We start from the raw sequence: 27,055 nt of genomic DNA on the forward strand, positions 1-27,055 counted from the left end.
GAAACACATTTAGATACACAAAAAAAATAACAATGAAAGACTAATGACTTACCTACGATTGACAGAATCACCACCACAAAATCAAATATATTCCAGCCTATAGTGAAGTAATAGTGACGCAGGGAGATCATCTTCAGCACACACTCCCCCGTGAAGAGCACGATAAACACCAAGTTGATCCAGTAAAGGATCCTGTCCATCTCTGGCGTCTGGTCGTCCGTCTCCACCATCATGGTGACCATGTTGAGGCAGATTAGGATCATGATGACGATGTCGAAGGCCTGCTTCGTAATACAGTCGAACACGCAGCCTTGAAACGCATTCTTGGAACAGAATGACAACAGAGAAGGAGGATTAGTTTCAAGGTATCTTATCTTCAAACTGTAGGTCTTTTAGTAAAACTGTACGAAGCTGCTCTTCATAATTTCACTTCCTACCGCTGGCCGAGGGATCGGTTTCTGAGGTTTCTTGGACCCAAGCTTTTTCATGGCGTTGTAGTATTTCTTCTGCTCCTCTGTCATGAAGATGTCCTGACCTCCAAAGTAAAAGAAACAAAACAGAACTTGGTTACAATCATGAACCTCGTTTATAAAACATGTTAGCTTAAAATAAGATATTTTTAGAAAGGCTTAAGTTTGATCTACTACCATTGCTAAACATATACTTTGGAGAACGTTACAATGCTTAAGTGACTGTGCTTTAAGAGACAACGCAAAATATACTAAAATGAATGAATTAGTTTTTCGGAGTCATGCTCTGTCAGTTTAATTTTGGGGCTAAATCGTTTTCAATTGTAACACAAAGTTTCAGAGTTCAATTGTTTGTGAGGGGCTTTGCCAATTGAATTTCCATCAAATGGAAACTGCAATTCAACATTGTTCAGATAAACAATCCATATTTAAGACCATGAAGGCCATTACTACTCTTTTTTTTAAATGTCAAAAACTGTAATAAGGCATCAAAATATGCTTTGATTTTCATTCCGGTTGGTGTCAGAATGCCACTATGGTATAATTAAAAATGTCATTCATTACATCAACTTTGTGTTTCATTAGAAAGTGATCTAATTTATGTTAAATTAATGTTGAATGGTAAAGGTAAAGATCATATACATGTATTGATATAAGAGTCTTCAAGTTTGTTGTGGTATCTTTTGCGATGCTAGCTGTAGTTGTGTGTGTGGATGTGTGTGTCTGTGTGAAGTCTACCAAACAACCGCAAAACGTTCTGCCTGAGGTTTTATTCTGTTCTGTACTTAAATGTGACCTCCAAGTGACGACTGTGTTCCGTCTGTACATCAAGCTTCCACCAGCACAGCCGCTTGAGTGTTGTCGAACAAGGCAAATTGAAGTCTGAGTGCTGCTCACTGATTGGATAATGCGTGTCTGCAGGGAGGCCTAGTGTCGACTCAAACAGCCATCAGTGTGACGCTGTGACTTCAGGCTCAAACAAATACACAAATTCGATCTCAGTCAGCCAACTTTGAGCAACACCCTTCTCCTCTTCTCTCTGATCTTGGCCTCTCATCCTAGTTCCCAGTTAATTTGTAGTCCACCAGAGTTTGACTTGATCAATTTATACTCTTTCTCGTCTGATCTCAAGTTCTCCTTCACCTCCTTTTCTTCCCCCACAAATCCCTTTCTTTTCTCTCCCCATCTCTCCCAGCCAGTCACAGCAGTACGCTGTCCACACTGGTTGTGCTTGAGGTTTCTGCTGTTATAAGAAAGTGTTTTCTCTCTTCTTTAATAAAGAGATACAACTAGAAAGTGTCTTCATAATGTTGAATTAAATGTATAATTAAATGCTTTTTTAAATACAAATTTTATTGATAAACACACTGATGTTTGTGCCTTAATGCACACATTTACCTCCTTATTTGTATTATATATATGTAATAATCAGCAATTATATTGTTGTTTTAAGTGAATAGAACACAGCAGAACATATAATACAATATATAAAAGATGTATACGGAAGTTTTTTAATTTGTGTAATTTGTTTATTAATAAGCTTGTGAGTAGAGAGGGAGGTGAAATAGTTTATTTTGTATTTTAATTTCATACAAGGTAAGCACTTTATTGATTGTCGTAATATCACAAATATCTTAATTCCAGATTCATTATTGATCTGAATACACCAAGGACATATAGAATGAATAATAGAGCATATTATTGATATAATAAAAAATCGTACAGTTTAAAATAGGAAAGTAAGATTTAAACTAAACAAACACGAACAACAATACATCTGATTTCCTTTTTAACCTTTGTGTTGTCTCTGGGTCAGTGAGACCCGAAAACAAATCCAGGGAAGTTGTTCACCTTGACCCAAAGACAACACAAGGGATACCACAACCAAATTTGTTTTCGGGCCTCCGGGTCACCTTGACCCTGAGATAACACAAGGGTTAATTAATGACAATTAATGAATAATTAAAATAAGAATTAACTGAACTATTACATTTTTATGTACGCCGGGTGTTTCAGGAAATATATATAAAAAGGTTTAAAAATGAAATAATCTGAAGAAAGTGTCTTCTTTAATTGGCCAATTATGCTTGAAGAATGAGAGAGATCAAATGACGGTGCATGTTGTGTTTACTCAACTGAATACCAAAGCAAACATATCAAGTTACTCAGCGTTTGTCTGCTCTCTAATGGATTTGAACTGCTCTCAAATAACCCTGTAGGAAAGTTTTCTGAAACATAGCCATGAGTTCATTCCTCTGATTGTTTCTTCTGATTAATGTATTGATCACATTTGAAAGGAAGTGATCTACGATCGCCGCTCGGTTTGTACGATTCCGATACAATCTGACTCAAGAAGCTAACAAGCTGTCTGAAGATGTCACCATGATGTGAGTTAATGAACACCATTGTGCGCAGAGCCCCGTCGGTCACACTGTCCCAGTTTATCCTCCCAAAAAACTCTCACTTCAACTGCAACTTATCTTTTTCTTCTGCTGGTTGAAGTTGTCGATGATGACGCCGATGAACAGGTTGAGGGTGAAGAAGGAGCCGAAGATGATGAAGATGACAAAGTAGAGATACATGTACAGGTTCACTTCGTACTCCGGCTGATCTTCCTCCTGAACAGCAGGAAACCACGATAAAGAAATGTTGTCCGGAAGCATTTACTTTTATAAATTCAAAGAAGAACCACAGAGACGTACATTGCGAGAGTCCACAGCTGCATACATGATGTCCATCCAACCCTTGAATGTTGCCTGTTGGACAAGTTGATTTAGTTAAAATAACCACAGTACACATACGGTATTCTTCAGTGTATATCGATTAAATATCTTGGTCATCGCCGGAGTTGACATCTTTCTGTACGTAACAATCAGAATTGTTGATCCAGGAAAATCTTTATATCATTATAAATGTTTATGACAGCTTCCTAAATTTGTTTTTGTCCGATAGACAAGCACTTTAGTCTCGTGTGCTTTTAAAAGAGAAAGTGTGTCCGTTTCCCGCCATAATGGGACAGGGAATCATATTCCACTTAATTAATATTATTATTATTATTATTGGTTCTTTCTCTTCATGTTCTTGTTCTTATTTTATTTTGATTTATTTTTAATTTTTAATAAAAAAAAATTGCTGTATGTATTGGCTATTGGAAAAAAAACAATTTCCCGAACTCCTTCGGGATCAATAAAGTTTTACCTTACCTTACCTTAATGGTGAATATAAATGTCAAGAAAATATTTATGGAAATAAAATATTGAAATAGAGACGTCTACTTAAAACCTCAGCTCTTAATCCTCATCCTTCCCAACCTGTTATTCCGGCTTTTAGGAAGACAAAGTTAACGTTAGCATTATAACAGAAAAATGAACTTTAAGTTTGAAAGAAATGTTAATGATAAAACAATCTGGATTACCATCTGGAACCAGCAACCTTTAGAGGGATTTGTCAACTTTGTAGAAAGGACTATAGAACTCTTGTCTTCTTTCTCCATGTTTTGTGGGAGACATTGAGTTCCCGGTTGATATCAAAGATAAAAAGTCTATCTTCAGCTTCAAACCTACCACTTGCAACAGAGCCAGATATCCTGCACCAACATTGTCAAAGTTGATCTTGACGTTCTTCCAGCGGGCGCTGTCGTTGACCAGGTTCAGACACTCGGACTTGTTGTTGACAAATTCGATGGGGATCATTTCGTCAGTCGTCGTGTTGACGCAGTAATAGTATTTCCCGGCGAACAGGTTGACGCCCATGATGCTGAAGATGAGCCAGAAGATGAGGCAGACCAGCAGCACGTTCATGATGGAGGGGATGGCTCCCAACAGTGCGTTCACCACCACCTACCAAGATGGAAACCCACATTCAGAAACATGCATGTCACTGTAAGCAAGTTATTAACTTAAATCTCAATTATATGCTTACTTAAGATCATCATTTAACTTAAAAAGCTCTTTAACATATTTGTATCACACTACAATCTACGACCATGAACGAATAGAGGTGGAAAGTGGAAACTGAAAAAAAAACCTTCGAGAGGAGAGATGAAGTCACAACATTTTGTTTGACTGTAAATGAAAAAAAAGGCACAAAAAAGAAAAACATTACAAGTTAAAGCACAACAAAAGCAACGTCAGAGAAAACAGACATATCCAGTCATCAACTGAGACAGTGAGAGAATCATGCAGAGAATATTACAGTAAGAAGTTGGCAGTAAAAGTCCTGAGCAGAGAACAGCAAAGATAACATTATTTCTTCAAATAAATTCATAATTTCTTACGTATTTACATCATTTATTTGTTAAATCACCTTTTCATTCTGCTAGCCAAAGACAGAAAAGTGATCAATTGTTGTTAAGGTCAATCTTACCCTCATGCCCTCAAATCGAGACAAGGCCCTAAGAGGTCGAAGGGCACGCAGGGTCCGAAGAGATTTGATCGCGGTGAGCTCGGAGTAGCCAAGAGCGTTGGCGACCAGGCTGACCAGAGACACCTGGAAGGAAGATTTAACAGTAAGAATAATTATAAACGTCACATACAGTGCGGCAAGTTTAGAGGATACGCACATCCACGATGAGAAAGTCGAGCCAGCACCAGGCGTTGGTGAAGTATTTTACGAAGCCGTACGCCACCCACTTCAACAGCATTTCCAGGATGAAGATGTAGGTGAAGACCTTGTCAGCGTACTCCAGCATGGTTTTGATGGTCCTCCTCTGTTCGATGTAGACGTCCTCGAAAGCCTGAGACGACAGGAGTGGATTTTTGTTCACATCATAGTGAAGTAAAGTGATCACGTGGAGCTGCTCAATAAAACATAGAACATTGGATTATAAAACATCTAATCTTTATATTTATGTATGTATTATATATGTGAAGTTGTTCATTTGTGTTTATTGTCACCGCATGTCATCAATCCTGGAAGTCTCCACCTTCAATGGACTCCTTGTATAAACAAAGCGGGTCTGATTACAGATGGCTAGAGGAGGACTGAAGCCATTATTACATCATAATGGACTCTGCTCTCGGAACCTCTCGTTCGCCTAGATTGCAGACAATCGGGAGAACTTTATAAAAAAATGACTTCAAAACATGGTGATGATGAGGGTCTTACTGCATCTTGTGAGGAAGACTTCAACTTTTGAAACATGAGAGTGAGTCAGGAGAGTTGGTTTTCACATTTGTTGCCCTTTAAATAATTCTGTTTAAAGGTATTTTTGCATACATATGACTCAATCATTTATTTATTTACTCCATCCGTAGTGGAATTTTAGGATTAACTCAAGGTTGTTCAAACATTATTCGTGGAGGGCCACATTTGATGAAGTAAAAACAAAGCAGGGGCCAAGACATCTAACCAATTGTTAAGTTAAAAAAATAATAATATTGTATCGTCAACCTATTCAACACAACATTTATAACGTCTTCACGTACAGAAAAATAAATTTATGAATCAGCATTGACACGTTTTACTTTCTAGTCTCTTTTCTAGTTTTATAATCGACTTTTATTTTTGACAATTTTTAAAACTATAAATGTTTATGATCGAATCATACAGAGGTTGTAATGACCCGCTCTACTTACTGAATAAGACTATGCCTCTCACCTATCACAGCAAAGGGGGCGTGGTCATGTGTTAAGATCACATTTAAAGCACCTTCATGTCGAGACTGGGAGACGAGTTGTGTATTAGCCGGTTCAAATTCTCTTCGATTTATTTTTCTGCACGTTGAAATAACATTCTCATAGTTTTGTTCAAAGTTGTGTGGATTTTTGTGTAGTGTGGATTTGGGTCATTTTCTTCCAAATTTTGAATAAACTGTTTATAGTCCTTACTGAGCCCACACTCTAGATATGCCAATCCAAGTGGCCGAAAGAAACCTCTCCTGCAAGTTAATCAGAAACATACAGTAGCGTGACACTTCAAAACTCATCTTCAACATCAGGATATGGTGTGTGTGCTGTAACTTATTATCTCAGGGTGGCAAACTCTCACCAGTGCGCCGCTGCTCAGCAGGATCATGAAGATGATGAAGGATTCAAACCAGTTGTGCTCAACAATGATGAAGCAGGTTTTCCTCAGATTCCACCAGTCTTTGTAGCGCTCTCCTTCCTCATTAATCTGGCAGCACTGGAACCTGCTTACGCAACCTGCAAACACCGGCAAGATGACCAGAATATGAAGGGAACAAAAAGGGAAATTTTATTTTCTGCATCCGTTTCCGGTAATATATTATTTTATTATTATATTTATTATTCAAAAATAAAATAAAAAAATAAAATTGAAAATCAGTCTTGCAGTCTTTTATAAAATGTATACTAAAGATTTAGGATGCAATTAAAGTAGTGGAAATATTTCACAGAATGATTTGGTCATAAGTAGTATCGCCAATCTGTCCCTCACCGTCAGTGAAGCAGGCCTCCGGGTCCAAAGACTCCTCGGGCTCGAGCTCGATTGAATCCACCCCGTCTCCAGGAGGACGGATATCAACAGTGCTGCCCTCCGAAGAGCTGAACTGCCGAGGCTCGGTATTGAGCTTCTGCATGGACGAGGACGAGGACGAGGACGACAGCCCGACGTTACACTGAGACTTCTGAAACCACAGACGATGAGAGTCACGGAACTTGAAAGTTTAAAGGGTAGTTTATACTTACATGTTCTTCAAAACACAACTCTGTACCTCACTGGTAGATCAAGGCAGTTTACAAGCTCAGAGTTGTTTCTCTTCAACGTCATTGAATCGTTATCGTCTCATGCAGCTTTAGTCAAATGTACCTACAGGCTTCGAATCTTAAAAATGTTGGAGTGAAATCATTCAGCAACGGAAGACTTTGGAGTGGCATAATTTCTCTGTGGGTACATTTGATTTAGCCTCACTCGGAGGACGAGTGCATGCAGTTTATCAGTGCATCATCAATCCAAGCCTGAAATTGTCTCAAGCAAAAAGTGTGCTCATGTATTTTCATGTCAACTGCAAAAATGACCTCCAAACTGTGGTGACTCACCCACCTCCCCCCAACTCATTATAAAACACACTTCCAAGAAGTTAATTCCCATTTTTAAAAATAATCTAAACTGGAGCCACGGAGCGTCTGGTGAGCATTTTCTTCAGTGACATGAAGACACGTCATTTTCATTCCTTCAAAGCAGTGTACAAGCTTCTTCTGTTTTGTGTTGACGGATCGCCACATTAGCTTACCAGCAAAAACCAGTACTGTGCACTGTTTACAAGACAGCATGTGGCAGGAAACTCCTAAAAACAAGTCTGCATGGGAACCATCTTATCTTCCCCTTGTATCAGCAGAATTTGTTCTGCCAGCTAATCTTAGATGTCTGGCAACCCTCTCCCTGCCTTTTAATGTACGTTGTTATGATGTCGTCTGCATAAAGTGAGACAGTGTCAGTGCCCGAAGGCCTCCTCGCAGATTTGCGAACGTGTTGCTGTGTGTGTCTGATCTGTCTGCCGTGGGCACTAAAGTAACATGTCATCCAAGACAGTGCAGCAGCCCTGATCGCCATGAGACCCAGCTAATACGGCACGGGGATGATGGAAGCATGCTGCTCACGAGTGCATCGTTTTCTGGAAGGACTTCCCCCTCCCACTTCTTTTTCATGCCCTTAGTAAAAAAGATTACCGCAGCGCAGCAAAACGACAACACACATCATTGAAGTGGGTTTTCAGATCGCTGTATATGCTAAGACTGGTAGTATGATTAACAAAATTGACAATTATTAGAGTGACCTCTCAGTGAAGGTTTTAGAAACGGGGGAAACTTTTATTAGGTTAAGGAAAAGAGGGTACAAGGGGGACAGAAAAACCCCATTCAAAAATTAAAGTAAATTCCATTTGGATAAAAGTAAAATGATAATTATTACATAATACATAAGAAATATTATCATAATCTGACTCCTTTTGTTAATTGTTAGGGGGCACTGTTAATGACAGCAGAACCCCCATTACATTTTTAAACATATACAACATAACAACTTATTTTAAAGAATTATAAACGATATTATTTTTTAGGATTATTTCCATGAGACCAAATTTAAGGCCCGTTTCCATCTAGAGTGTTTTTTTGGTTATTTGCTTTTGCTTTGTCATCATTTGTCATTTACGTATATTTGAATTAAAGTTTTTTTCTAAAGCAAACAGCAGGTATAATACCTCCAGCTACAATATATGTTAAGCTGTGTGATATATTTTCAACATAATAGTATCTTGTTTTAAAACCTTTTAAATGTGTTGAACAAGTAATGCATTAGACTATTGTGGAAGAAAAACATACTGCTCACTATTATAAATGGCTTTCTTTTATAGAACCAACATTAGTTAAGAAATGTGTATCGCTGATTACTACTTTCAATTTAACTTGTGTTCAAAATATTACGATCAACTGGAAATATTTTATCATCACTGATAAGCCAAGTTCTTGCTGTAATAAAGATAATATCTTCAATAAAACAAACTAATGTGATCATATCTCTGACTCCATATTCATTCTAATATTGTTACTGTAACTGTGTGTTATCAGATTTTGCCGCGCTGCAAACGTCAAGTCGAATTTCATTGTATTAGTTTTTCGTTTCATCCTTAAGAAGGATCCCAAAATGTTCTTACGGTCTTTCAATGAGTTTAAGTTTATTCCTGTAGATATCACAGAAAACAACTGCATTGAAATATTGTACCAACTATGAACCAGACAAATGAATTTTGTCCACATTTGAAAAAATTCATTCCTCCATTCGGTCTTGTCTTTCCCCTCGTTTTCCTCCACCTCCTTCTTCTGTGGTCTTTCATGTTCACAAGTTGGGTGCCAATCAAGTCCAAAAACCAAGTCAAGACCAAGCCATGAAATCAAAGGTATGTCTGATGAGTTAGTTCGGTTGATGGGTCGGTGGCAACGCTCATTCCTAATGGTTTGTATCTGCAATACATACAAGCCTGATGCTTGGAAAGAGATCATGAAAGGGGGGGGAGGGGTCAAGGGAAAAAAAGATCACAGCATTGAGTGTGCTGCTGTACGGGAGGACAGGGTAAATAAATCAAACAGGGGAGGGATGGTGCGTTTCGGGACGGAGAGGCAGACCAGGCAAAGAACGAAAAAAATGGGCAATCCACTAACAGTATGACAGGTATGTTTTTGTTGTCTGTAAAATGGCATCCTCATGGTTTTGTGCTATGGTACAATGAAGATGTCTTACAATTGTCCTCTCACAGAAAACCTGGAGAGCGTCTGTGACATGGCTGCAATAACAAACGGGGGTTAAACAGAGTAAGTTCACACGCATTAGACCAGCAACACAGCCTCAAGGCTGCTTGACCCTGAAGGGAAAACACACATTTAGATTTGTGACAATCAGTCGTCCGATTCTCTGAACATGACCCTCGATACCACTACAAAGAATAACATGTCATTTTCGATAACGTTGTTGAAACATCTCTCTATTATTGTACGCAAAGATCAGCCCATATATAGAGCAAATATTCTCCAGGGTTGGCTTAAACCACAGGGAATTGGCACCACACCCAGAGTGGCAGGTTGACATCAGTTGGAAGCTTAAATTTTGTTCCATTCATGTAAGCATCAATTATAAAGTAAGTAAGTAAGTAAGTCATTTTTATTTGTATAGCACTTTTCAAGACCAGGGTCACAAAGCGCTTAAACAATAAAAACAATATTCAATAAAGTATATATTTTAAAGATAAAGTTAAAAACTGATAACACAACAGGAGTTCCAGAACATCAAGGAAAAGCCTGAACAAATAAAAACGTCTAAAGATGTTTCTTGAAGGAGTCAGTAGATCCATCAAGCGCAAAGAGAGAGGAAGATCGTTCCAAAGCTTAGGAGCAACAGCCTGGAAGGATTTCTCTCCTCTGGTCCTGAACCGTGTGGGAGGAACCATCAGTAGATTCTGATCCACAGACCTCAGAGCCCGAGCTGGGGTGTAAGGCTGGATCAGATCACTGATGTAAGGAGGAGCCTTAAAATATATAAAGTATAAATACATAAATATAAATACATAAAGCTGAAAGGTAATTTTTAAAAGTACTGGTCGATTACTTGGTGCTTCACGATATATATAGTATATGAGGTACATGGAGCTTGACAATATATACATAGTCTGGACCATGTAATATGATCCATTCAATAAGATGCACATCAAGAACAGAGAAAGTGCTTCGAAATTACATTAATAAATTATCTTGTCCCTCCTGTGAGTGTTTTAGAATGAGTCACATTCTCGGCAGCACAGCATGTTTCATGTACAAATGAGTCAGCGAGTTTGCTTGCCCGGCTGACCGTTGATTAAAAGACAGTTTTACTTTTGGCAAATACAGCTCTGATTACAAAGATGCGGATGTCTCGTCTTACCTCTTTGCTGCCCTCCGCGTCCGACGAGTCGCTGCTGAAGTCCTCCGTGTTCAGGTTCTCGAAGTCGGACTCGCCCACAGCGATGGGCACCGTGACCGTCAGGCTGGGGTTATGAATGAACGACATGTAGTCGCAATCGTCCATGGGGTACTTGGTCGTGCTGTCGGCACAAACGCCGACCACCAGCCCTCCGCCCGGACGCCCGTTTCCCTCGGCCATATACACCCCACTGGGGTCTTTGGTGATCTCTACCGTGGTGTGATTGATGATGCAGTTCCCTTTCCCGTTGCTGTGAAGTTCATCCAGGGGTTTGCTCTCCTCGGTCAGGGCCGATCCCTTCCGGTCCCGACCGAAGCAGAGGCTCAGCAAGAACTGCCGCACCGAGGATTTGACAAAGTTTATGCCCCGTTGGATTCGGCCCACGGCGATTTGTAAGTTGTTCATCTCGCTGTCGTCGTCTGTCGCTGCCAGGTTGTCGCAACTGAACGAGCTCAGAAGAAGAGCCAAAAACAGGTTCAAAACCTGGATGGAAAAGAGTTGTGATTGTATTAATATCACAAATTCTTATTCTTTTTTTGATCAATTCTGAAGAATGGACAACATACCACAAGGTTTCCGATGACCATGACCATCATGAAGACGATCAGACACATGGACTGGCCGGCCACCTCCATGCAGTCCCACATCGTCTCGATCCACTCCCCGCAAAGCACTCGGAAGACGATCAGAAAGGAGTGGAAGAAGTCGTGCATGTGCCAGCGCGGCAGCTGGCATTCATCGGAAATCTTACACACACATTCCTTGTAGCTTTTCCCGAATAACTGCATGCCCACGACGGCGAAGATGAAGACGATGATGGCCAGCACGAGGGTCAAGTTCCCAAGAGCCCCCACTGAGTTCCCGATGATTTTGATCAGCATGTTCAGAGTCGGCCATGACTTTGCTAGTTTGAAGACCCTCAGCTGGTATAACAGAAAAAAAAAACATGTCTAATTTAAGTTATAAACCCGTGTTGTTGTTTTACATAAATACTAACAAAAAAATACTAATATTTTGTAGACACATTCAAACATAGTCGTTTAAATTTCCAATTTTTACAATTCTTTTAACTTTTTTTCAAAAGACATACATACCTTTTTGTAATATAAACATTAAATAAACATGAATTGTAAAATTGTATTGTATATATTTAAGTTGTATAATGTTATACACACACAATCTGTAACTTTCCACGACTTGGAATTAGGGCTGGCTATCAATCAAAAACGTTCAATATGGGTACCAATACTGACAACTTTGCTTTTATACCAGTTCCTTAACAATACTTACTGTAATACCAATTATATGGGATTAATTATAATCAAAAATTTAAATTATATTACACATATTACAAATCTTGAGTTACATATTTCAGCTTTGGTTAAATGCAGTTTCACGCTGTTTTCTTACAAAAATAATTATTGCCTCAAAATAGCAAATAAGTTAATTTTTTATCTACTACTAAAAGATGGAAAGTGAAGTATTTTCAGTCTCATTTCAAATAATCTTTTTAATCTGGTTATGGAAACTTGACACCGAAAGCCGAAAAAAGGAAGCATGTTTTTAATCGATGCTACAAAAGAACCAAAGTTCTGTACCTAGACTTACTTGGAATGGTCATAACTGTTGTAAATATTTATGAAGGTAACACTCAGTGTTTTTAAATATATATTTTCCATTAGGCATATACATTTGGGCTCATCAGTTAAAGAAATACATGTTTGTAGATGTAATACATGATGTAAAGTTTGCAAACTCTCACCAAACGAAACGACCTCAGCACAGACAGCCCTTCCACTTTGGCCAGTCCAAGCTCCATTAAACTCAGGCTGACAATGATGCCGTCAAAGATGTTCCAGCCCTCCTGGAAGTAGTAGTAGGGGTCAAGGGCGATTATCTTAAAGCACATCTCTGCAGTGAATATGCCAGTGAACACCTGTAAAAAGAAAAAAAAAAAAAAAATTTAGACCTTGGTCCTTATGATAATATTGGTTCAATCTTAGATTACTTGCCAGGTTTCCGACTGAGAGAACATTGTAAAATTCTTTAGTCATAGGGTAATGTTCCATGGCCATGAAGAGGGTGTTAAGGACGATGCAAATTGTAATTGCAAGGTCCAAAAACGGGTCCATGACTACCATACTGACAATCTTTTTGATTTTCAGCCACGCAGGACAGCAATCCCAGATCAGGCATGTGTTGGCAAATCTATACCAACAGGGGGGGCACTTCTGTCTTGACTCCTCCAGTTCTGAACAGAATAGTCAGCGTTATTTTTTTATAAGTTAAAAAAAAAAAAGTATGATGCCATCCTACCTTCCATGGTGTTTGTGAGGATGCTCACGACACTCATTTCTCTCTGTCGTCCACTTGGCTCCTCTAAGTAATCCATGGAGGAGTGGCGAAAGCTGGAGTGGCGTTTCTTTAGCTCTGTATCGGTCGTCGTTCCCTGAGGAAAATAATAAATCTCAGAAAACTTGGGGCTCATTTAAACTCATTTTTAGTTCGGAGATCAAAACAAATGGGAAATTAATTGACAAAAAACTGACAATGAACAGAACTTTATGTATTAAAATATACTAATAATTAGGAATTTTGCTTCAATTGATTAATTGATTTTCGTTCCTTAAATTGATTCTTTCTAAATTTCCAACATCAGTGTCTGAAAATCGTTTGAGAAAACATAGAGTACAACTGTGAATCTATTTTATCTAGTTAAACAGAGAATTAAAAACATTATCACCGACAAACTGGAAGAAACTTGTGATGGTCTGATGAAGCTTTATGAAGCAGTGTCATTGTTTTAAGAGCCCACTAGATGGCGGTCTTATCACATCATTTCTAAACTGATAGCACCGCCTACTGACCTCTTACACTGCTTCATGAAGCTTCATCAACCCATCACTAAAAGACATCAGTATTTAGGGAGTAGCATCTATACCATTTGTGCTAATGTAAAAATGCTTTTATATTTACAAATAAAAGATATATATTGTTCATCATCTGCTAGAAAATAAACTCTGCTTCAGTGCTGCAACATCCTCTGGGAGGGACTTCTGGTATAGAAATGAATTAACAAATGTAACTTAAATAAAAATAAATGAAATAATAAATAAAACAGAAAACAAGATACAAACAGAAGTGATTTTTACTCAACTTAATCAAAATAAAAGGACAGGAATATCACAAAAAAGGTCAAATAAAGAATGAAAACATCGAGTCACCTCAGGCACTAGGAGACCTACAGGTGATGCGGTTACAGAAGTTCCACCGACCAGAGAGACCACGCCGTTGCAGTCGACGGCGCAGTGCATCTTGCCGTTGGCGGGCAGCATGACCCGCGGCGCCACCAGACTGGTCTGACTGACGGCGCTGCAGCGGCGCTCCAGACGACGCGGCAGGAACAGCGAGCCCCGTCGACTGTCGCTGTCCTCGAAAGTGCTGTGCTCGTCGTCCGCGAAGTCGTTCTCGGAGCCCATGTCTCGCGCTCGGCCACGGAAACTGAACAGGCTGGCTCGACTGTTCCGGCGTGGGGAGAAGAGAGACCCACGGATGCTGAGGAGAGACTGGGGGGCAGAGACGGAGGAAATACAGTTTAATAAAGAAGATTTCACATGTTTTCTGTTTAGACTTTGTGTGATTGTTTGGACTTGTTATGTTGACTTGGATGTGTTATTGTTGTTGTTGTCGAGAGGTACTTCTCTCTACCTGGTTGGGCGACGAGCATCTTTTCTCGTAGGAGAGTCGGTTAGCATCGATGGAGAACCTGAAACTGGATCTCTTGATGCTGTCCTCCGACTCGGATTTGCGGAACTTTTCCCGGCCTGCCCTCTCCTCCTCCTCCTCCCTTTGCTTTCTCTTCTTCCGCCTGTTGCGTCGCTCCTTGGCACTCTTGGAGCTGAGCTTTGACGTCCCCGAGGAGGACTCGGTGGCGGCCCCCCCTCCTCTCCCGCTGTACTCGCCACTTTCTGTGGCTGCTGCCGCGGCAACCTGCCAACCAATGGGAGCGCAAGCACAGTTGTCATGGTGACCTAGTGTCTTGAAAGGCTCTCGTGCTGACTGGAGCGGAGGAGAGAGTCTGGCAACTGAGAGCAGTCACAGCAACATTAGGCGACAAAAAGCAGGGTCCGACGTGCAGACCAGACATATTTTTGAAAAACTTTAAATATTATACGGCAAACATACCCAAAAATATTCATCTTTTTAATATCCTAGTCAAATAATAATCCACATTAATAAAACATCGATCATTCGTCTACCAGTCGCACCATAGGTACTTGAAAAGTCATCTGGAATAAATTAATCGCATTGTTCTGAGCTTCATCAAAAGCACCATTACATTAAAAATAAACCCCAGATAAAAACAATTTTAATATTTCCTCCATCGACTGACAAATAAGAAATTATTTTTTACTAAGGATGACGGCGAGAGTGGACTGTAGTCAAAATGGTAGCTGCTCCTCTAAAAGGTCTTCACCACATTAATAATGAAATTATTACCTGCGTCAATCAAGGAGCAGAACACCCGCATAGAGTCGGTTATATTTGCAGGCAAACTGCTTCTTTCTTTTGGTCAGATTTTTCATTTCATACACAAACAAAGTGTTTTCTCTCTTTATTTTTGAGTTCTTAATAACTGGATGTTGACAGGCAGTAACTTCAAAATAAGATAGTATGGCCACGTATCATTTCACCGCTACATAAATCCCAGAGATAAAGCTCTAAGTCGTGCCAACTATTAGCAAGAATAGGAGTTATGTGTCACATTAAATCACCCCCCGAGAGCCGCAGAGACAGTAAGGTAGCCGGCCCAGGTTTTGAGACAATGCACCCACTCAAAAAGATTTAGGAGTGGGGATAAAATCATCGCCACGACAACCGACCAACAACAGCGATCTGAACAGGCATGAGTTGAGATAAAAAGCAGAGAATAAGCCAGTTAAGGAGGGCACAGCTGTCTCATAAGTAACATAAAGCAGTTACCGTCTTCAGTTCTAGAATAGAATGAAGAATAAATGCTCTGGTAACATTGTTTTGTTGAAAATTACCTTTAGCTTAAATTGTTGTGTGATCAGACCATGTATAAACAAATTCTATATACACCAGCTTGTATGTGTAGCTTGTACAGTTCTTCTAATATACAGGCAAGAAAATATGTTATTTTGAATCAGGACGCCATGCTTGGAAACATCGGTTTATGTAAATAAAAAGATAAAAAGTTCAGATTGGGTTGATTTCAACTTTGAACACCGTTGATGAATTTGGGAAAGAACCACAAGATGCTGGCACTACTTGAAGTCCAGAAAATGAGGTAGTGACACTAGAAAGGCACTCAGAGGGAGCAAACCTCTGCCAAACGGCATGTTGTTGATTTTCACCCAAAAGCATCAGCACTAAATTTTATAATTTTTTGACCATTTTATGTATCAATACATTTGACAAAAGTTCAATTCAAACAAGATGCTTTGGACAGCAGGTGGCAGTAATCTTACGGAAGATAATTTTGCACCACAGCTCTCTCTCTTTCAAAAGATTTCTATATAGTAGCCCATAGAACCCCTAAAAGAAGCCAATCATCAAACCTGAACACAAGTTTTGCCAACAATAACACAACGTGTTGCTTCTTTTAAGTTGCTTCCAACTGTTGAGGATGAGAAATAAACCCATATCTTACCTGGGCCTCCTCCTGTTGCCTCTTCAGTTGCTCCAGCATGGCCTGAAATTCCTCCTCCTTTTGCTGAGCTTCCTCAATAGTAGCCTGGTTCTGCTCATCATAAGCCATGGCCACCACAGCCAGAATCAGGTTGACCAGGTAGAAAGAGCCCAAGAAGATGACCAGCACGAAGAACACCATATATGGCTTTCCAGCTGCACGCAGTGTCTGTTGAAACACATGAAATGTTGCCACTTTAGGACATTCAATAGATCAACTGTTGTTCACTTTCAATGGCCTGACAAATAAAAAAGCTTTTTACATGTGCTTTTATTTTCAACCTTTGAAATGTCAAGTTTCAACAATGGTTTGATGGAGCACAAAGCAAAATAACCAGCTGGTTATTTTAGAAAAAAAATCATGCACAATTCTAAACTCCACTGAGAGAAATTAAACCTGCTATCTATAGCAACCCACTGAACACATGACCAGGACGAAAATTCAAAAGTAATACAACAGTTATACAAACCTGTTGGTAAAGATTTTCCCAATAGTCCTGGGTCATAAGTCGGAACAAGGACAGGAAAGCCCAGCTGAAAGTGTCAAAACTGGTGTAGCCGTAGTTTGGATTACGACCCGCCTTGACACATACAAAACCTTCCGGACAATGCCTATCAAGACACAAGCAGCATTATATCAGATAATACTGTCTTAATGTTGAACAAGGACAATCCTCGATACTGAAGCACTGATTCATTCATGCATTAAAGGGTCATGCTTCGCTAAATAAAGTACTTAAAAACAAAATCCCTCACTTACACAGGCCTAAAAGACTTAGATAATTAATAAGGTAGGTTGTGACCCTTTCAGAACACAATTGCTGCGACTACCAAACTGTCCCATTTCCACTTTGTTTCCATCTTGGGAAGAAGAAGAACCGTTTCCTGCAGAGGTTGAGTACTGTCCTTAAGAATGGAGTTAACCTTTCAATGAAGCTGCCCAAAGTACAGCTCTACAGTTTTATGTTGAACAACTGTTCCTGTTTCCATTGTGACTTTGCCTGAGCTTTGTCTGCTTTACAATGCAAAAGAGGGGGTGACGATGGTCTAGTAGTAACCAATTATTTTAGTGCAAATACAATCGTCGTATTAGGACCACGTAAATGTCATATACAATTTGAGACCATTGGTGATAGCAGGTCTAGACAATGACCGGGTGTTTCGTGCTATGTCAGGTCTTACCCGGCACCACTGCCATTTCCACAAAGTAGCGCATCCCTGTGGCCTGGAAGGTAATAATAATTATCTGTAGAAAAGCAGAAAGGTAGTTAGATAAAATATAATGTTTTTTTGTTTTTTTTTAAAAGGCAGTCACTTCCATGGATTAATAACCTCAATATTTTGTCAAGAGAGCTAGTAATACATCTGCCCTTTAGCTCAGATTATTGCTAATGAAGGTTTGTGACTCATTTGCCATTAGGTCTGAGTATGAGGGGATACTTCCACCATTCCCCTTATTTCTCTTTTTCATTCCTTCACCCATTTAGCAAGTCTTTTAGCCACCATTATCTCAGTAAAATGTCTTTCATAAGCAATCATACAGAATAGCATTTTGCTCACCAGCATTATTTGAGTACTCTGTCCAGTTAAAGTCCTCGGTGCTGTTTTGCAAAAGGGTTAAGTTCAAGTCCATCAGAGTAAAGTTGAGTGGCATGGAGTCGTTTCCAGTGCTGTCGCTGCCGTTGGTTGCGTTGCTGAATAAAGGACTGCGGACACACTTTTGTCGTAGGTTGCCCATAAAGAGCTGAAGGCCAATGAGAGCAAACACACTGAGGCAGAAAACGGTGAGGATCATCACATCTGACAGCTTTTTGACGGACTGGATCAGAGCGCCAACGATGGTCTTCAAGCCTAAAATTTTGGAAGAGGGGAGATGGAGTAGAAGATTACTACAAGCTCTTTTAAAGACTTGTTCAGAAGTAGGACCCGAGATATAAACAGACGTCTGCTTCATCGAGGCAAACAAGTTCCTCTTACTTCATTAAAGAGTGGATTATTTCTTTTCTAATGAGCGTGACCTTCGACTGATGATTCATTCGAAAGGTCAAACAGAGCTCTCCTTTTTTCAACTGCAAAGCACTAAATTGTGTGCAATGTCAACAAGGGCGTGGTGAAGTGGTTGTGTAATTTTGACCACACACACATGGTCCACTTTTAAGAAAGCGGAAAACGACCTAAAATGCTTTTGAAATCAATAACATTTTGCGTAACATTCATAAAATCTGTACAAATGCCATTCAACGTTGAATGGAAACCATCATAAGAAGCATATCCGTGTTGACAGTGCTCACTTTTGTCTTTGTAGTGAATGATAACAAATTATGTGATGATGCAATAATAGTGTCAATTATTGCATCACTCAATGGAAAGCCAAGTCTCCACAAACACAAACATCGAACAGGGACATGCAGAGGAAAAACAAGGTCAAGAGGAAACCCTACACACACAAACGCCTGCCACCAGAAAATCGGCTTTTGCAATGTCTCATGCAAAAAACAAATGGTACACAGAATCGACTAGTAAGCCTCCCAAGGCAAGAATAGATTTTTTCCCAAAAAGAATTCTGCCTTAAAGGACGTTTGAAAAAGCTCGGAATCCTGTCAATCGTTGCCGATTGAGGCCAGGTTCCAGCTTTTACTGGCCAAGATGAGGGACAGTGACATCCATCGCCAGGTTTGGCTACAGTGAGATGAGCTGAGAAGTTAGTGAAACGCCAGATAGCCATTAGCATTAATTGAGCGATTTGGCCGAGGGGCGGGGGGCTCTCTCACCTGGGATGACTGATATAGTTTTCAGGGCCCGCAAAACCCTGAATGTTCGCAGTGCTGAGACATTGCCGAGGTCCACAAACTCTGTGACATATCTGTAAGGGAGGAGGTGGATGGGAAGGGGAGGATGTGGGGGTGGGGATCAGGGATAGGTGGTAACATATGGGCAAAGGTAGGGAACACACACATTCGCACGCACACAGATCAGACAACCATGGTTTGACAAGACAAAAGGAAGGGTCGGGTGAGGGGTGGGAAGGAGGGGAACGGCAAACAGTCACGCACAGAGACAATGGCAGGAGCACGGGCAGAGGCCCAGGGCGGCCTTACCTGGTATTACTGAGATAGTTTTCAAAGCTCGCAATACTCTGAATGTGCGCAGAGCTGAAACATTGCCTAGGTTTACAAACTCTGTTATATACCTGCAGGATTAAATCAAAAGTTACCACATTGTAGCACGTTAGGATAAACTTCTGTGTGGGAAGAGAAGTTCAATAGTTTAGGACCAATAGGAGTTTTGAAAAAGCTAAGGTCACTGATTCTCAACTGGTCTGTTAAGACTCCAAAAATGGGCTACAGAGTCAATTTTAGTGGGTAACAATCCTTTCTGGAAGGTGGAAACAAATTTTGCTTTTATTTTGAGAAGACCTAGCTTTTGTGTAGAGACAAATGTTATCTCTACAAAAGTGCACCTTGCCTTTATGTCAGTGCAGACCATTTTCAAACTAATGAATACTTGTGTTTGAAAACTGGATTATTAGAGAATACTCAAGCAACTTGATATCTTATTTTCTATTTAATTTTCTGCAAAATGTTCTTATATACTAAATTTGGATTTCATTGTTTCACTCAAATGATATGGTTTAATAAAAGCTGTTAAATAATATATATTCAGAATGATCTTGATCCGGCTTTTAATTTAGGGCTGATACGAGTTAGATTTATGGCTAAGAATAATGAGTTAACTCATGATAAAAGTTGTAAATGATTTGAGATATTCTTTAGAAAAAGCCAGGTCTAAAATGCTGTTTTCAACTATACACTCTATGTTCTTTGAAAGATTTTTTTGTATACGGTTTAAACGATATAGTTTGATGTGATGACCTTTATTGCTTAACAATCTCACATTGTACAAATAAAGATATCACAGAATATCATCTTAAAGGCCACAAATCATCTGCAGCCTGCAAGTTTCCAACACCTGGTAAGTAAGTAAGTGGTTAATGGTTATTTTTAGAGCGCCGTGTGCGGACGGTAATGTCTAGGTACCTGCTGTGAAACCTGATGTGATTAAAATCTGCTGACGTTGACAGATTCTATCGTTCTTAAGGATGTAAAAAGGTTCTTAAAAAGGATTCGGTTAAGAAGGAGCGTTAAGATACAGGGTTTTTCCCAGACATGTTCTTAACTGCCTTCTCAGGAGAATCATAAGATCAAGCAAAGATGCTTCATGAGAAGCTCTTTGTGGTCTTTGGTTACAACTTTATAACATATCAGAGTTAAATGACATCAGTTCCCTTGATATATGTGAAATGCCACAGGGTTGACGTTTATACACCGTTGTTACAAAGCACATCAAATATGTTAAAGGTTTTCCTTTTTTTTGACGTGGAAACCATTAAGATATTGTGTGTTTGTCATAAATATTCTATGTCCTTGAATGCATCATTTGTGAATGATGCATGATCAGTGCAGCAAAAGTTGAGGTGTGTTTCTCCCAGTTTCCTATGCATATATGTTGACTCATTTAAGCAGGTAAATACAGAAGCATGCGTTTAATAATGTTTTATTGATAAACTAGACTCACAAAGATTATTTAATGTTTAATGAGTTCAGTCATACGATTATTATAAACTCATGATGTTGATCACTAAGAAAATGGTTAAGAGTGGGTCAGTCCGATCTTACATTTCCTTCTTAGTGAAAGATCTTCTTAAGCTAGGAGCAACTTCAAGGGAACACTTCCTTCTCTCAAAGTGTTCTTAAGAACGCTCCTGAGAAGATAATAGCAGTGAGGAGCTTCTTAACCAATCTGGGAAAGTATCAGCCTCATCTTCAACTTATTTTCAATATAAAGAAAGGAGTCGTATATAAAGTTGCTTTCTCAAAACAGAAGATAAAAATAAACAAGCTCATGCACCATGTGACCTAGAGCTGAAGGCTTTGTTGTACCTACAAGACAAGTAGCTGCTGTCACTGAGGCGTGAAGCAGCCATGGGTCAAAAAACTACCTCGTGTTTTGAGGGCACACGAGAATAGACTATTGGTCAAGTAGAGTTGACATTACAGACTGAACTCTGAGAACCGATGAAATAGAATTAGGCCTACTAGGAGTTCTCACTAGCGCATCGGAAGATGATGTGCTGATTAGGATTTGAAGCCTCTGGCTTTTTAATCATTGCCAGATCATGTCACTCTCATCCTAACAGTGATTGTCATAATACTTACGCCATAAGGATGACACTGAAATCCAGCCAGTTCCAGGGGTCCCTTAGGAAAGTGAACTTCCCCACACAGAAGCCTCTGGCCAAGATCTTTATGAGAGACTCGAACGTGTAAATCCCGGTGAACGTGTACCTGGAGATGGTAAAATAAAAGATTTGCAGGGAAGTTCGGTGTGTGGTACTGCATGACTCTACAGGCTCGGACAAACTTATCTATATATACATAAAATAGTAGGTTTGTGTTGTGTGCGTCTACCTTATCTTAATGATCTTATAGACTCCAGATGTTCAATAAGAAATAACTTGAAAATTAGCATGACCTCGTAGTAATGGCTTTAAGGGGAAATTCCAAAAATGATTTTGATTTAATTGTAACCAAATTAGAAAAAACAGTCAGGGAGATTTTCAAAATGTCAGCTCCTTTAACTAATGGGACTTTTTACTAAGGGATTGCAAAATAAGGAAGAACTCCCCCATGAAATGTCAAATACACTCAATGGGCAACGGCAAGTATTAACTGTGAAACCAATAAACAAATACAATTTTAAATCAAGCAATATCTTTAAGATTTGTTTTGAGAACTGTACAGCATCATTAAGTACTCAGTGGAGACCTCTCCCAAGATTAATATGTATACCCGAACCATTTAACCCAATATTGTTATAATACTTTTAAATAAGTATATGTATATGTTTAGGGGGATTTATCATACAATTAATACACCCAATGAGACAACAGAAGGCTGCCAGGAACACACTGACACAACACACACAGCAAGGGATGGAAAATATTAGTTTTTTCCGATTTAGATTTGACTTCCAACAGTAATTGTGGAAGCCAGTCAACTGTTGTGTGTAGGAGGTTGTATTTTACAAACATCCTGCACTTGGCATTCATTTACTGTGCTTTCTTTCTTTATTGTGCTTTCCTATTTATTTATTTTTCATTAATAACTGCAATGCCCCGGAGACTGTCACTGTATCAACCAAAATGACTTACTCTACATTCTTGGCCCATTCTGGGGGATTACTGAGGGTCATGAAGGAACAGTTGGTTAGGATGGTGAACATGATCAACATGCTGAACATCGTGGAAAATAAAGTTAAGGAACATGTACTTAGAAGCGTTCAGAGCTTGTTGAGACCAAACCAGGATTGATATTGTAAAATAATACCATATACATCTTTAGATTATTATTATATTAACATACATGTCTGCTTCCTAGTGCCTGTACCTTTGGATTGTTATCTCTTGAACTGAACAGCTACTTATACTATCATCCAGAGCAGAGGCCACTGTGCTAATAAAAGCCCAGGACTATAAATGGAACTGAAAGGATATGAGTGAACTAAAATTCTTATAGCCACCCTCCTGAGAGGATTGAAGGGGTTGAGGATGTACAAGGCAGGAGTGGCGTTGAAACGGAAGATTGCCTTCCCACGATTCAATACTATGAAGGTCTGAAAGACAGAAAGGAAATAATTCATTAAAATTAAATACATGTAAATGGAAACCAGATTGAGAAAGACCTTCTGATTGCCGTAGAAGTTGTCCAGATCCTCCAGAGGGGTGGACACAAGGTGAGGTGGGATGTCTCCGTATATAAACGGGAGTGACTTCCCAGCCTCCAGGTCACTGTTTGGTTTAGGCCCATTTTCGTCATTAGTGTCAATGTGTCGCTCCACCCGCGGTCTCCGGGCCGCCTCCTCAGCGATGCGCCTCTCGATGGCGGCCAGCGACTCGGGGACGAAGGGGCGGAAGCTGTCAGGTCCGGGCGGTACAAGCAATTGTGCCATTTTGTCATCCTGCTCATTCAGAGGGCAGCAAAGGGCTCAGCTGGGCCATGGAGCTGAAATGAGAAACAAATGGAAGAGAGCAAGGGCAAAGGTCAGGGGCATGTTTCCCAAAGTAGACAAAGATTAAGCCTGATGGTCGACCTATCTTTCCGTTGTCAGGATCAGCATCATAAAAAATATTGTTTCAAGAAATGTATTTGTCCAGCTGCGTGCGATCATCTTTGTTTGCTTTACAGGTAAACGTTGATCTGTTTCAGTGTCTCTCAAAAAGAGGTCTGTACACATCAGTGCCTTCAGTGTTCAGAGTGGTTTATACAAACTAATGGTAAAGTTCTTCCGTGGCTGAAATCTTGTCGAATGAGAGGTTACGAGAGCAGAGTTCATGACGTAATAATGGTCTTCACTCCTCCTCTAGCGAGTTGTAATCACGGACGCTTTGTTTATTCAATGAGTCACTTGGAGGTGCAGACTTCCAAGATTAATGACACGTGGTGAAAAACATTGATGGTTGACCAATCACAGCATAATTGGTGTGGTTTTCAGTGTGTGTTTGGGGGGGGGGGGGGGGCTTTACACATTTCTAATGTAAATATTTAAATGAAAAGAGAACAGACACATACTGATGAGTACAATAGAGGTCGAACATCTATTTAAGACACACTTAAATCAACACATTAGTTTTAGATTAATCCCTCACAAATGTACACATAAAACTGATCCATTGCATCAAGCGAGCCGGCTTCTATCGGTGCAGAATAAGACTAAAAAGAAATATACAGAACACATTTCTATTACTTCTTTGTACAAAAAAATATTACCGACATAATCAAAATATCGCCATTTAATGGTCATTATTTCTGAACACAGGAGGCTGGAGCATCATCAGATGATGGATTGTGAAAAAAAGCAAAGAAAAAAGGGAGCCCATGATAACGGTTCTGACTAATACATTTGTGAAAAATCGATTCCACAGTGTTCTTTATTCCATGGCCTGCCTGGTGATTCTCATCAGAATAACCAGCCCATTGGTCTGCTCTCGTAATCACTCATCGAGTTAAGATTTTACTCAAGTGTTTCTTGGAACCATTTAGTGTCTGAAATATTGAAGCAAAAACCTATTTCATGGCAAAGCGCATTGGAGAACATCGTGTGCAAAGAAACGAGAATCAATAACAGGACTAGAGAAATCAAATAAATCGTTAAAAGCTTTTCCATTAACGGTTTAATGTGTTTTTTTTTAATTCATGCCCACTATATTAAAATGAATATCCACCAACTTTAAATAAAAGCTAAACAGGAACCACAATGGCTTTTAGAATGAAACAAACTAACAAGCTATTGATTTGTTTCAACCCCCCTTATTCAAATAAAAGGTTCAGAAGCCAATCATCGTCCCATTGGGAATTTGTGGAAAGACACAAACAGCTTCCAAAATAACCCTGGTGTGCCATTACGGTTCACTGGCAGCACCTCAGAGTCTCTCACAGGTGCTTCGAGTTGCTCTTAGAGACATAAAGATTCTTGAAAACAATGCATCCGGGTTTCGTTTCATCTGCTCATTGGATATCTTAAAAAAAAAAGATAAATGTTGTTTTGTCCACATCACTTCACTTAAATTAACATATGAACATCATATTGTGCATATTTTTACATACTTATTTGAATCTTTATCATATATGATTAAAGAAAAATATATATTTGTATGTTAATAGTAAACCTATACTGATTTTTTATGTTATTTGCTACCTTGTGTTGTAAATAAACAAGGTTATGATGCAAACATTTGAATGAAAGAAATTAATGTGAAGCATTTATGGGACCCTGGTCTAGAAAGGAGCTTTACAAATAACCTTTACTTACTTAGTTACTTACTTATACTGACAGTAAAGTAGTGTCACACGGCCCAACAGCACGTTAAGTCATCAAGCATGTCAGCATATGACTCTCACAGATGACCCTGGACATTACTAAAAGTAATAATATTTGTCCACTATCTTATTGATAACATTTACGTTCGGGCGAAAAGAATATGAAGTTTGGTCGGACAACGATCTAGTTCGACAAGTCACCAAGAGGAAGGAGAAAACAGTGGCCTGATCCATCCATTCACCTGTTTGTATCTCGATTCTCCCTCGAGTCAATTGTGACACGAAGAAGTTGTTATGTAATGTTACAATAGACTTGTGTCTCCAGATGCTGATAGTGACACAGGCACAAAAACACCACATTAAACGTGACTCAAAGGGGGGCTGAAAGGGGGCTTGTTATACCTGAACAACTGTGGAAAGTTATTAAAGTCATTAAAGTTATATTCATTATATTTATTTATCATCAAAAAATAAGAAACAGTATAATCAACATATTATTTTAATGACCATGATAGTGATAGCAAAATTGTTCCTTTACTAAAAGTGACATATTTGCCAACATTATTGCGACTTGTAAAAAATTACAAAACTAAATTAATAACGATTATTTACCTTTAATAATAGCTTAAAAATGAGAGCAATATTACCTTTAACCTTTTTCAAAAATGGACAAAGGACATTTAATCCATAAACACACCAATCGCTATTGCATTGTACATATTGAAATCTTCACGCTTCTTTCCAGTGTAAGGAAGGTCTGCCTGTGAAGGCAAACAGACGTCTAGCTACTTCAATAGAGCAGACGTCACGAATACGACATCCAATGTGTTTAGAAGCAACATGTCTGCTTTGTTTGTTGGCTGAGATGATCGAATTTCATCTGAACATTGAGTTAATGGGGACTGCTGTCCGTGGTGCTGAAACTGGAGCGCTCAACTTCAGAAATAGAAAGACTTAAAATAAATATTGAGACTCATTTGTGCCGGCTTAGTTATTTCATGTAATCGCTGCAAACTCTTTCAGTCAACAATAAGTTAATATTTCATTTTAAAAAAGGTATAGCAAGTTTTATTAAATTTCTATTCTTAGTCTTAGTAAATTAGTAAGTAAGTAATTTGTATTTAAATAGCGCTTTTCCAGACCAGTGTCACAAAGTGCTTAAACAATCAAAACAATACTCAATAAAATATATACTTTAAAGGTCATGATAACACTGTCTTGGTCTTCGACTTAGTCTTAGTCTTAGTCCTATTCTTATACTTATTCTTATTCTTGTTCTTATACTTATTCTTATACATGTTATTATTCTTATTCTTATACATGTTCTTATTCTTATACATGTTCTTATTCTTATTCTTAGTCTTAGGAAGTGATCATATTTGAGTGTATAGCTTATGTTAAAGTTTATAGTTCATTCATTGCTTATTAAATTCAGTCCTTCCTCTGTGTAGATAGGATGTTTAAATAAGAGCAACAATGTTCATAATAATAAAGGTGCTCCAGTGAACAAATATGTTTGCTTTGGTTACAAGATTTTTCTCTTACTCAGTAAAATAGTTCTATGCAAGCTAAGGTAAGTTTCCATGTAAA

At 39.1% G+C, this 27,055-nt stretch overlaps 1 protein-coding gene and 1 long non-coding RNA gene across 3 annotated transcripts in view; both read right to left on the reverse strand.

Moving 5' to 3' along the window:
- Positions 1-27,055, reverse strand: part of LOC148079854 (uncharacterized) — a 195,851-nt gene that overhangs the window by 79,258 nt on the left and 89,538 nt on the right. The window lies entirely within an intron of this gene.
- The window catches only part of LOC148079857 (sodium channel protein type 2 subunit alpha-like), a 31,168-nt gene that overhangs the window by 2,804 nt on the left and 1,309 nt on the right, over positions 1-27,055 (reverse strand). The window contains exons 2-26 of one of the 2 annotated variants that reach the window (XM_087791539.1): positions 23,331-23,650; positions 23,143-23,261; positions 22,801-22,890; positions 21,806-21,934; positions 19,361-19,452; positions 18,150-18,440; positions 17,772-17,835; positions 17,060-17,201; positions 16,552-16,758; positions 14,586-14,867; positions 14,102-14,443; positions 13,194-13,326; positions 12,890-13,128; positions 12,640-12,813; positions 11,444-11,800; positions 10,839-11,360; positions 6,867-7,056; positions 6,459-6,613; positions 5,032-5,205; positions 4,836-4,958; positions 4,034-4,309; positions 3,173-3,226; positions 2,951-3,088; positions 438-542; positions 53-323 (exon numbers count right to left, since the gene is read on the reverse strand). In XM_087791539.1, the coding sequence (XP_087647665.1) occupies positions 53-323; positions 438-542; positions 2,951-3,088; positions 3,173-3,226; positions 4,034-4,309; positions 4,836-4,958; positions 5,032-5,205; positions 6,459-6,613; positions 6,867-7,056; positions 10,839-11,360; positions 11,444-11,800; positions 12,640-12,813; positions 12,890-13,128; positions 13,194-13,326; positions 14,102-14,443; positions 14,586-14,867; positions 16,552-16,758; positions 17,060-17,201; positions 17,772-17,835; positions 18,150-18,440; positions 19,361-19,452; positions 21,806-21,934; positions 22,801-22,890; positions 23,143-23,261; positions 23,331-23,597 (4,936 nt within the window). In that variant the 5' untranslated portion in view covers positions 23,598-23,650. Of the gene's footprint in view, positions 1-52; positions 324-437; positions 543-2,950; positions 3,089-3,172; positions 3,227-4,033; positions 4,310-4,835; positions 4,959-5,031; positions 5,206-6,458; positions 6,614-6,866; positions 7,057-10,838; positions 11,361-11,443; positions 11,801-12,639; positions 12,814-12,889; positions 13,129-13,193; positions 13,327-14,101; positions 14,444-14,585; positions 14,868-16,551; positions 16,759-17,059; positions 17,202-17,771; positions 17,836-18,149; positions 18,441-19,360; positions 19,453-19,687; positions 19,780-21,805; positions 21,935-22,800; positions 22,891-23,142; positions 23,262-23,330; positions 23,651-27,055 lie in introns of both variants that reach the window. The other variant, XM_087791540.1, reaches the window with a different exon arrangement.

The sequence above is a fragment of the Callionymus lyra genome, chromosome 5, assembly GCF_982586985.1.
Source record: "Callionymus lyra chromosome 5, fCalLyr1.hap1.1, whole genome shotgun sequence".
Classification (NCBI taxonomy): Eukaryota; Metazoa; Chordata; class Actinopteri; order Syngnathiformes; family Callionymidae; genus Callionymus; species Callionymus lyra.